General features: G+C 41.1%; 1 protein-coding gene across 2 annotated transcripts in view; it reads left to right on the plus strand.

Annotated features, from left to right (window-relative positions):
• Positions 1-5,669: 5,669 nt before the first annotated feature.
• The window catches only part of STAB2 (stabilin 2), a 175,571-nt gene continuing 168,609 nt past the window's right edge, over positions 5,670-12,631 (plus strand). For both annotated transcript variants that reach the window (XM_047742543.1, XM_047742544.1), the window contains exons 1-3: positions 5,670-5,927; positions 9,066-9,199; positions 12,267-12,382. In XM_047742543.1, coding sequence (XP_047598499.1) covers positions 5,850-5,927; positions 9,066-9,199; positions 12,267-12,382 — 328 coding nt within the window. In that variant the 5' untranslated portion in view covers positions 5,670-5,849. The remainder of the gene's footprint in view (positions 5,928-9,065; positions 9,200-12,266; positions 12,383-12,631) is intronic.

Below are 12,631 nucleotides of genomic sequence, written 5' to 3' on the forward strand. Positions count from 1 at the left end.
CATGCATATGCTCTGTTGGGAATTGTTGACCCAACCCTCAGTTCTGGTCCAAGTATGCCTGTGGTTAATCTCAACCATATTCTTTAAACTTGCTTTCAAGACTTCTGCAACCAGAGCTTTCTTTCAGTGTGACAATAAATAGCACCCGATTCAGTTCAGCATTTTAATGACTGACTTAGGTGAACCACAGATAATCCACCTATGACCTTAGGCATCAGATATCAGAATGGCAATATACCCTAACAGGCAGACACAGATTACCTGGTGTCTGTTACTAGTTCATACTATGTCATTGACCCTGACTAAATCACTCAACCCCTTCATGCCTCCACTTTCACATCTACGAAATCAAAATTTGTATTCTTTGCCAAACCTATTTTGAAATAAGGTTTAGGTGAGGTAATACATGCAAAAGTATGATGGAGGCAATAATGTGCGATGCAACGTGGCTTATCCACTTCTATGTCCCCAGCCCAGCATAGTGTCTGACGTTCCATAAATCTTTGTTGAATAAATGAATAGGTAAGTGAAATTTATAGAGTGATAACAATCAAGGGAAAAAATCATCCTGTTAGATAAGACTCATGCCTACACAATCAAAGTAAAGGTGGGTATTTGGGATAGCTATCTCTATATAAATGAAGCCAAATAAAATATTTAGACTTTCACTTGAAGATTTTTTAAACAGAAGTTATTTCAAAACATGATTAAAAAATTATAGACTACTCCCAGTTTAACTGAAGTCTTTTGATCCATAAAAACACAAGATATTCTTCCCTAAGGCAGGGAAAAGAGAAGGACAAAGGAAAAAAGAATTCATTATTGCTCAGCAGATTAGTACAAGAGAGAGATTTTTTTTTAAGATGTTATTTATTTATTTATTTATTTTTTTTTTATTTTTTCAGCATAACAGTATTCATTATTTTTGCACCACACCCAGTGCTCCATGCAATCCGTGCCCTCTACAATACCCACCACCTGGTGCCCCCAACCTCCCACCCCTCACCCCTTCAAAATTCTCATCGTTTTTCAGAGTCCATAGTCTCTCATGGTTCACCTTCCCTTCCAATTTCCCTCAACTCCCTTCTCCTCTCCATCTCCCCTTGTCCTCCATGCTATTTGTTATGCTCCACAAATAAGTGAAACCATATGATAATTGAGAGAGAGATTTTTTTTTAAATGAAGACAAATGTGAATTCCTTTTTAATCATTTATATATTTGGTGGTTTTGATTTGTATTTCCCTGATGCCGAGTGATATGGAGCACTTTTTCATGTGTCTGTTGGCCATCTGGATGTCTTCTTTGCAGAAATGTCTGTTCATGTCCTCTGCCCATTTCTTGATTGGATTATTTGTTCTTTGGGTGTTGAGTTTGCTAAGTTCTTTATAGATTTTGGACACTAGCCCTTTATCTGATATGTCATTTGCAAATATCTTCTCCCATTCTGTCAGTTGTCTTTTGGTTTTGTGAACTGTTTCCTTTGCTGTGCAAAAGCTTTTGATCTTGATAAAATCCCAATAGTTCATTTTTGCCCTTGCTTCCCTTGCATTTGGTGATGTTCCTAGGAAGATGTTGCTGCGGCTGAGGTCGAAGAGGTTGCTGCCTGTGTTCTCCTCAAGGATTTTGATGGATTCCTTTCTCACATTGAGATCCTTCATCCATTTTGAGTCTATTTTCGTGTGTGGTGTAAGGAAATGATCCAATTTCATTTTTCTGCATGTGGCTGTCCAATTTTCCCAACACCATTTATTGAAGAGGCTGTCTTTTTTCCATTGGACATTCTTTCCTGCTTTGTCGAAGATGAGTTGACCATAGAGTTGAGGGTCTATTTCTGGGCTCTCTATTCTGTTGAATTGTTTCAATGTTACAATAAGATGTAAAGGAGAGAAGGAAGTATTTGTATGCTGGCCAAGATGCTGTGGGTGCCAAAAATTCTGCCCAATGAGTACATAGACACACCCACACAAAAAACATCCAGGTGAATGTAACCCCAAACTATTTGTTTAATAAAACTAGATTCTGTTGAAAATGCTTACTCTACATGAAAACCGCATGCTCAGGCACAGAAATCCATCTCTCCCACTGAGACATTATCTTTAATGGTAAAACTGAGATTTAATACTATGAACCAAGATTTTGAAAGCCTGTTTTGTTAGTCTTATTTGCTCCATGTTGGTCAATATCTAAATTTATCAAGGACCACACTAGACAGAGAGGACTCAGTTGGGATAGGAAGCATTTCCAAAGAGTTCTCACTGATTTCTCCTACTGGAAGTTTTCAGGGACATATGATTATTCTTCCTTTTTCTAAATCTTTACTTCCCAAAGTGAGAATTCAGAAAGGGGAAAAATTCTAGGAGCTGTTCGATTTGTGAAAGTATGTGAAGCAACAGTTTCAATTTTCTAGACTGATACTCAAGAAAGATCAAAACCCAGCTGCCACCCTGAGATCATTTTCTTCTTCCATCTAGCAAAAACTGCTGAGAGAATGAAACCTGAATTCTAACCAGAAAATCAACCTTAAATCCCCTATTTCTGCCCTTTTTTCCAGCAAAGCAAAAAATACAATTGATCCCCATATAAACTGCTAGGTTTGTCCTACTTCAGAAGCATTAACTTTTGCCCCGTTGGCCACCTCACAAGGTCCATAAGGATCTTGCTCAAGATTCAAGGACAAAAGCATGTCACGTGAATGCCTCAGCATCAGCCTCTGACTCCATACTACCTGGGTTCAAATCCCTGTTCTGCCACTTACTAGCCTTGTGACCTTAGACAAGTTACTCAACTTCTCTCTGCCTCAGTCTCCTCATCGGTAAAGTGGGGGTGGTGATAAGATAATGATAATATGGATGTCATAGACTTGTGGGGAAGATTAAGTAAATTGAGTTAAATATTTTTCAAAATACCTGGCACATATAAAAGTTGTGCTTGGGTTTATGATGCGGAGGAGGAGGATGGTGATGACAGTGACAATGATGGTGAAGGTGATGACCCCCTTCTTGGCATGCAGACATGAAATGCTTTATTACTCAAAGTGACCAAGGACTGAAATCTCAGTAGCAAGCATGATGTAGAGAAAGGAGCTGTTAAACACTAACAACCCAGAATCCTGGGGCCACAGAGGACACTGTCACCCAGGAAGGGTCTCAGCCCATCTTCTTCATTTCCCAATATGGGAAAACTCTGCAGATTCCAATCCAGGCGTGAATCTTCTCACTCAAGAGGCAACCAGCCCCTCTCGAGGAACCACAATGAGAACAGATGACAGGAACAAAGGACACCTGTGCTAATCCAGGAGGACCAAGCAGGAAGCTGTGAGAATGCAGAAGGGAAGTGCTGCATGAAGGAAAGCCACTCCCGCATCTAGAGCAAGTGACAGCAGCACGTTAGGGGATACTGGAAGAGAGCAAAGGTTGCTGGTTAAAAAAAAACCCTAGTCTCAAAGCAATTCTGAATAGTTAGAGACTGAGATTACAATGATCTACCAAAAAGGGAATATGGATGGCAGTTGAGAACGTGACATTCCCCACTAAGGAGGAGCACACAGCTCAACAGAACTGGGGTGACTCAGGACAGAGGAAATCCAGACCCAATTCGGAACTGCACTGGGAGAAGGGTGGAGATCTGTGTAGCTACTGTCTATGACACTGGCATATTTTAATAATATAATAATGATGGTTAAGAGTAATGGAACACCCACTATGTGTTGGCACCATTCTGAGCACTTTGCTTGTTAGTTGCATGGACAGGTGGTGGTAGGGGTTTGAAATATTTGAAGAACCTCTGTTTGTAGCGATCAAATGAGCTTAACAGAAATAAAATTAATTAATAAAACTATTCAATTTCTAAACAAAGCTGGATAAGTTACATGTATTTTTTAATGCAACTAATTAATGAAGCATAGGGATTTTAGGAAATGTGAGTATGGGTTCATTTTATTATTTCCCCAGGGACCTAGCCCATTCCAAGACCCAGATATTTATTTATGTCCTTCAGAGAGAAAAGAATCAGAAAGAAGTTTCCGAACTCTTTCCCTGGTATAAGGGAAAATGAAGGGGACACCTCTTCTATGACATAAATCTCAAGATCTCATTGGCTTCATCAATAATTGTTCAATTTTCCTCAAGCAATAGTCCCAAGCAAGCAGCTTTACCCAGGAAGATTTGAAAACTATTTGTTCTGAGCCCCACACCCGGAAGTTCTGATTTGATTGTTCTGGACAAGGATCTGACATTGGGGAATTTCTTCTAAACTCCTCCAAGTTCCTAAACCAGGATTGAAATGCCCTGAACCAAGGGACTGTAAGAACTTCTTCATCTGGCATCTTCCACTGAGACCTCTGGGTTAGACTCTGAAGAGCCTGTCTGTATTGGAAGTTTGTTGGATTACTGACCCACATAATCTAACATTGTTTCCAAAATTCACAGAGAGAAAGACTGCAGGGGGAGAAGAATCATTCAACCAAAACTAGTGTCTGTAACACATGAGTCTCTCTGTTAAGTCGGTGTCATGAGACACACCCTCATCTCCTATCTTGTTGATAAGCCCAGACTTTATCCTTTCTGGTTCTGAGCCTGACACTTTTCCATCATGTCAATGAAACTGGAGCACCACCTCCCACTTGTTTTTGCATTAAATAGTTATTATTTTAGGCAATAGAGGGTAGTGGTTAACAGTACTGCCTCTACAGTCACACAGTTAGAAAACTGGATGCCCACCTACTAGCTGTGTGACCTTAGAAAAGTTGCCAAACCTCTCTGACTTCATTTCCTTATCTATAAAGTGGGGGAAATAATCCTGTTTCACCAAGAACTGTGAGGATTAAAAGGGGTAATCCATGGAGAAGTCTAGCATAGTGACTAGCATATAGTAAGTTTTCAACAAATGTTGACTGGTACTATTTGTTTTTATTATTTTCCAAATGCAGGTCTCTGCCCTAGGCTCTCAGATGTATAGAGAAGATGAAGGCTTGCCCCCGTCCTCAAAGAATTCACAACTGGGCATGGGATATAGACATACAGACACATGGGCTGTGACAGATTTGACTGGGCTTTTGTAGTATTATGTGCAAATGCCAGGAGAGTTTCCAAGGTGGTATTGAGGGGTGGACAGGAAGGCTTCCTGTAAGAGGTGGCATTTGAGCTGGGCCTTGAAAAGGAAGATGAGACCTACAGGCTCAGTCATTTGTCAGGACATGAAATGGAAGAGGGGAAAGGATGAGTTGAAACCCCAACTGTTGGCAACTGCAAAGAGACATGTTTTTGCAGTAAAGCTTGCCAGCCATGCCAAGTGAGGCCACCACTCTTTCACAAGTCAAGGCCCTGAGTTTCTGCAACATTCCCTCTGTGGGATCATTCCCACTTAGGTGCACTCCCACAAATACTGCCTGGCAGCAAGCTTGGGACTTAGGATTCTGGGACAGAGGCCTTCAGTTTTCCATGGTGTGTTCGTATACATGTTGGTGGGGCTGTGGGTCCAGGAGGAGGCAGGACCAGAACTGGGATAGGCAGAGCAGAAGGAGGCAGGAGCTTGTTCTTGGGAGTTTCATAAGGCACAAAAATTCCAGAACGTGTCTCCGCCTCAGCCTCTTCAGGATATCCTGTCATTCAACCAAGACATATATAGAGTTGAGAGTGACCGAGTTCATCACGCCCCTGGATTTGCCACTTTTCCTGTCTTGAGGCAGTTCTCACATATCAGCGGCTTCAATTCAGGAAAAAGGGGGGAAGAGTTTAAAAGCAAAGACTGAAATGAAAGAGACTTCACTGGGAGTTCATCAGACTACAAGAGAATAGCTGAGTACTTCTGACAAGTGCCTGGCATCAGAAGGAGCAAACAGGCTCTCACCATGCTACAAAATCTCGTACTTTTTCTTCTTGGATTGGTTGTACACAATTCCTGCTCCCCGCCTGAAACTACAGACCAGGTAAGATGACACTTGTAAGTTTGTTATTTTTCAGGTTCCTAGTGTGTTCCAAGTTTTTTGCTTCCCTCTGTTGCCATGGGTAAAGAGCACTTTCTGGACTTCATACAATAAAGTGAAAGCCAGTGGAGAATCTGATCCTAATGGTGGCATGCAATCCCTCTGAAGGCGTGCTCATTCAATTGATTCTATTCTTAAACCACACTTGCTAGGAGCTCTGATTTAATGCTAACGTTCCTCTTGCCACTGCTGGTGTTGGTATCCTGGGGGTGGGGGGAGGAGTTGTTTGTTTGTTTTCCTTTGTTTTAATAGTCTTATCGCTGTGTCATTTTGAATATAGGAAATAACAGTGGTTGAAGAGAGATGAATAGAGAGGTGTTCTGGGGAATTCCAGGTGGAGTGATGTCTGCTTGAGAAACACAGTATTCCAGAATGCCTCGGGAACTCATCCCTTCTATTTTCCACAAGTTGTACTAGAAGTACCCAGGGCAGTCACGCCGGCAGCTCCCGTGAAGGACACTGACACGCCAGTGTCTCGAGCAGGCTCACGTGTGCTAATAGAGCATGTCGGGTATCAGAGGTACAGCGAGGTCACCCTCATCAGGGGTATGAGCAAGGCAGTCTGTTGATTCTAAGATGCAGGGCACAAAGCATGATTTCTGCTCTATCCATCATAAAACTTAAACATGACGTTACATGTGTACCAGGCGAATTTTTATCAGTGCCGACTTGATGCCAGTTGGCAGTGCTCGGATGATGCTTTTCACGGAAACACTGGAAGATAGCATCACCGTTCAGTGTTCCAGCTCAGAGGTTTGAGAGCGGCAATCTGGAACAGTGGCCCTCGTTTGTTTAACAAATATTTCTGAGGACCAGTCACCGTGCTCCACAGCCGACTAGATGTTCCAGCTTGAGCAAAATAGACAGTCTCTCTCAAAACTTCACTTTCTCCCCCAGTGGTGCTCCACAGCCAGAATAATCATCCTCCTCATCGCCACCACCATCAGCTTCAACAAGTGCCTGCTTTAGTGCGGAAATCAGGCCTCGACTGGTGTTTAAAGCTGAGTTTACTTTTCAGAGGAGACCATAGGAGAGATAAAATGACCCATTTCATTTGAACAAGACAACTTGAAAGCAAGAGATTTCTTGAAAAGAGACACTTAAATCTGGCCTTTTAAGCAAGAATAAAAAGTAATGTCCTTCCATACACTTATCTAAATGGGAAAACCTAATATAAAGAAAATCCTGCTTTTAAAAATCTGAAGGTTCCATGAACCATTAAAGGGAGTTGATTCAAAATTTAGCTAAGGGTGGCTTTTATTATTATTCCATAAAGAAAATTCCAGAGATATTTTGGTTCATAAAGATCACCAAATGAAAGCTGCCCATACAAACAGATTTTTTTTCTATATGCCTCTGTAGAGCGTGCAAGGAGGAGGAATAGCTAATCAGGGAATCTGAAAACCAGTAACCTACAGTGTGACCTTGGCAGGGTCACTGAACCTCCTCTTCCTTTGGTTTTCTCCCCCCAAGAATAGGCATGATGAAACCTGCCCTCCTTATCTTCAGCATGGTCAAGATCAAATAAGATGATGCCCTTGGAAGTATGTACAACCGTAAATTTCTCTATAAAAATAAGATTTCTTCTTATACAGACTTTATCCATTTCAGTAAACTCGGAAGTAATTATAATGTTCTCACCATCCCTACCTAGTGCTGAGCTTGTGCTGTTTGGGGATAAGAATAAGTAAGAAGGAGTTTGGGGATAAGAGTAAGTAAGAAGGAAGAGACATGGTCCCCTCCCACAAGGGGTTTTTAAACGGAAAGTAAAGACAACAATAGGTTTTCCACTGGCCAAACACACGAAGAGTAGAAGTTGAGAAAAGGAAGAGAGGGGTGTATGGTTTTGTGGAAGTGGCATTGTTCCACAGGGCCTTGAAGGATGAAGTCAGGATGACAGCACATTCCTATCAGGAAAAGCAATAAACAAAACACAGACGTGAGGATGGAGAAGCATCACAAGAACTAGCATTTACTGCCTACGACCTTCCAGATCCTGGGCCAGGCAATTTGCATGTGTTATTTCATTTAAAGGTCTCAGGAACCTGGAGAGTGGTGACCAACACCTCCCCGTTGCAGAGGATGGCAAAGGTTAGGGAATTCATTTAAGACTGTACACTTAGCAAGATACAGTGCTTGATTCCAAGCTTAGGTCTTTTAATTCCCAAACTGAGTCTCTCTTCATTGTATGAAGCTGCTTCTTAAACTTGACGGAAAAATGAAGGAGACTGGAAAGAGGGGACCAAATCCCTTCGGGAGGCCCAGCATCAACCTCACAGACAATGAGGGATCCTGAAAACAGGGCCAAAGTGGGTCTGCATCCTTCATTTTAGCCTCTGATTCTCTACTGCCTAATGTTGCTAAGCAACAGTTTCTAGGGAGACTTTTGAATTTCCTACAACTCATTCATTCAATCAACAAATATTTACTAAGCACTACTATGTGTCAGACACTGTTCTAGGTGCTTAGGGTATACTCAAGGACAAAACAGAAAAAGATCACTGCCTCCTGGAGCCCAAATTCTAGCTGAGCAATAATCAAAAGATTGCAAACATCTTGGGAGCAGAAATTATATGCTTCATGGCATTTAGTACCCAGGCTAGACTATTTCCAGAGAACCAGTGCTGAAAGAATATTCTTGAGACCTGTTGATCTACAACGAATGCACCCTAAATAACCACTTTAAAATTATACTCTATAATATATTTCAGGTTTCCCATTCGCGTATGTGTGTGTAATGATGTTACCTTGCTTTGCTGAATGTAATGATGTAACCTTGCCTATCAAGGTGTTGCCTATCAAGGTGTTGCCTATCAAGGTGTTGCCTATCAAGATGTTACTTTACCTATCAAGGGTAGCAAACAGGTACAAGCAGCCTCCTCCCTACCCACAGCCATGGCAGACATTGCTTGTTGATCCCAACACTCTTTCTAAATGAGGTTGAAAGTAACTAGTTTGTCATTACCAATCAACCTTGTTGCCATCCCTGTCATTCCACTGACTTAAGCCAATGGGGAAGAATGACCAACCAAGGCTCTGCTAATGGAACTTGATTTTTTTTATTTTTTTATGTTTTTGCAGGCAAAAAGATGTGATAAGAAATCTCTGCTTACAATTAGAACTGAGTGCCAGTCTTGCTCACTGAACTTGGGAGTTCAATGCCCAGATGGTTACACCAAGGTTACCAATGGCTCCGTGGGTGTTCGAGATTGCAGGTATTCACGGGAAAATAAATGTGCTCCGGTTGTGAAATTTAAGGGATTGTGAATCCAGATTGAAACTTCCCATCTCAAAAGCAACAAAACATTTCCATAATTTTCCCTTATTCTAAGACTACATTCAGTCTACACACAATTTACAATCTTGAATCTAAAAAATATATTATTGATTCACATTTTAACACAAAGTTGACTATATTGTCTTGCATATAAACATTCTCCCCTCATCTTGCCCATCTTTATTTTGAAAATATGGGTTTTGTTTAATTTGGAGAGCGTTCTCATCAGAACATGGACTAAAATGCCATGGGTCTGACAGGCATCTTACCAACTAGCTATGGATCCCGAAACCGATTAGAACCTGAAGAGGGAAGACAAAGGAATTACAGCTTTGTGCATTTTGTGGGAACATTGCGTTCCTGAAATCCTCTTATGATTCAAAACTTTGATAATTCAAGGCTAAGCCTCGCAAAGGATGACGAGCATTTTCACTTTCTTGCTAATGGAAGCAACCATACAACTCAAATGTAAACCATGTTTTATTACTCAGTCTACTAATTTAGACATTAGACATCTCTCAATCAGTTCATTCTTAATTCAGGGATGAGGAATTAGTATTATTTTTTATTTTGTACAAAATAAAAACTAAACACTATTTCAAATTCATGTTTGCTTAATGTGATCATGATATATTGTAAAACCAAAGTCATCAGTTTTAACAAAAGGTTCCAAATACTAACTGACCTAGAATTAGCAAGCATATGTGACAGTTGACCATTCAGGTACCAAACCAGGCACACATCTGTGACCAGATTCCCTTAAAAAGTATATAGAAAGATGTAGGATTCAAGGTTAAAATTATGTGGTGACTTTATTGAGGACTTTCTTATACTGGCTACTTTTTTCATAGCAGGTGGACACTTGGTTATATCCTTCCCACCTTATCATCCCCTTCCAACACACACACACACACGATAAGATTATTGCACTCATGCTCTCTGTTTTAGAATTGAAGACTTGGATCTGTCATTCCTTTATGCTGAAATAAATCCAAGGTTGGTTCTTTTTTTTTTTTTAAAGATTTGACAGAGATCACAAGTAGGCAGAGAGGCAGGCAGAGAGAGAGGAAGGGAAGCAGGCTCCCTGCTGAGCAGAGAACCCAATGCAGCGTTCCATCCCAGGACCCTGAAACCATGACCTGAGCCCAAGGCAGAGGCTTTAACCCACTGAGCAACACAGGCACTCCCCCCCAAGGTTGGTTCTTAAGGGGAAGTTTTGTTCTACCCTTGGCTCCCCCTTTTCCTATTTTTGTGAAGAGATGTCCCTGCCAGTATTCTCAAGCTTCCAGAGGAATTGTCACCTCTGTCTTCAGCTTGACTGTCCATAAAGCCAGTAGCTCAGGGACTAGATTAGAAGTACAACCTTGATTTTTTTAAAAATTAATTAATTAATTAAAATAAATAAAAATAATAAAAAATTAAAAAATTAAAAAGAAGTACAACCTTGAACTCACCATCACACTATTCTTTTTTTTTTAATTTTTTAATTTGTTTTCAGTGTAACAGTATTCATTGTTTTTGCACCACACCCAGTGCTCCATACAATCCGTGCCCTCTCCAATACCCACCATCTGGTTCCCCCAACCTCCCACCCCCCGCCCCTTCAAACCCTTCAGATTGTTTTTCAGAGTCCATAGTCTCTCATGGTTCACCTCCCCTTCCAATTTCCCTCAACTCCCTTCTCCTCTCTAACTCCCCATGTCCTCCATGCTATTTGTTATGCTCCACAAATAAGTGAAACCATATGATAATTGATTCTCTCTGCTTGACTTATTTCACTCAGCATAATCTCTTCCAGTCCTGTCCATGTTGCTACAAAAGTTGGGTATTCATCCTTTCTGATGGAGGCATAATACTCCATAGTGTACATGGACCACATCTTCCTTATCCATTCGTCCGTTGAAGGGCATCTTGGTTCTTTCCACAGTTTGGCGACCGTGGCCATTGCTGCTATAAACATTGGGGTACAGATGGCCCTTCTTTTCACTACATCTGTATCTTTGGGGTAAATACCCAGTAGTGCAATTGCAGGGTCATAGGGAAGCTCTATTTTTAATTTCTTGGGGAATCTCCACACTGTTCTCCAAAGTGGCTGCACCAACTTGCATTCCCACCAACAGACCATCACACTATTCTTAACAGTCTAGTTGAAAGAAATGATATTCTGGAGGATTGTCTCTAGATGTACTAAAGCCAAAACCTGGAATAAGTCACCATGCAGAGATTCCCAATGGTATTTAGCCTCCACAGAATTGCTGCTCCAGATCAGTACCTCATATGGTATACAAACTGTTTTAAGAAATTCATCACTAGGGGCGCCTGGGTGGCTCAGTGGGTTAAAGCCTCTGCCTTCGGCTCAGGTCAAGATCTCAGGGTCCTGGGATCGAGCCCTGAATGGGGCTCTCTGCTCAGCAGGGAGCCTGCTTCCCCCGTCTCTCTTTGCCTGCCTCTCTGCCTACTTGTGATCTCTCTCTCTCTGTCAAATAAATAAATAAAATATAAGAAAAAAAAAGAAATTCATCACTACATCTCCCTTGAGGACATGGTGGCAAATATTGTCCATTATATTACACTGCTTCTCACAAGTCTACATCTACAGTAACTGAAAAAAAAAAATTTTTTTAAATCCAGAGATCCCGTGCATCACAGAACTCATGATCTTTTCTTTCTCACATTGGTGGCAACAAGTGTGAGGTGCACCTCTAGCATATGCCTAGAACCTAACACTATTTCCAATCTATTAACCTCACTTCTGACATCACTGTAGATATTCTACCTTCATTTGCATTGTGTTCTGATTTTTTCATCCATTTTGTACAATTAAAGGTAAATCATGATTAAGTTTTGTTCTCCCTAAATAAAAAAATGAATTCGATCTTTGTTTGTTTGTTTTAATATAGGCAAGTCTAAAGAAAGACCTAAGTAAAAATCCGGGCTAATCCCACTGCCCAGAGTTAACTGCATTATTCTGATAACAGGTTTATGTCTTCTCCTTCCCCTCCAAGGTACATCTTCGAGATCAGGAAGTACTCGCTGTCTCTTCCTGGATGCCGCCACATCTGTAGAAAGGAATATGTCCAGCCTCAGTGCTGTCCAGGCCACTGGGGCCCAGACTGCATGGGTAAGTGGCACAGCGCTTTTCTTGGACTTTGATACTTGCTTCTCAATGTCCCATTTCACAGAATATTGAAAGGAAGGAAGTCCGATAAAAGGAGAGTGTCAGCACCTTTTTCTAGAAAGTTCCATTTCAGTCTATATGTAGAAAAGTCTTTCTTGCTCTGTCAGCTTTTATAAACAAATCTGCTTTCCTCCCATTGGAGGTCTCTCTTTAAGAGAATTTCCTTACAAGTCAGAAAAAGGGACAATTGAA

This window comes from Lutra lutra, chromosome 8 (assembly GCF_902655055.1).
Source record: "Lutra lutra chromosome 8, mLutLut1.2, whole genome shotgun sequence".
In the NCBI taxonomy this organism is placed as follows: Eukaryota; Metazoa; Chordata; class Mammalia; order Carnivora; family Mustelidae; genus Lutra; species Lutra lutra.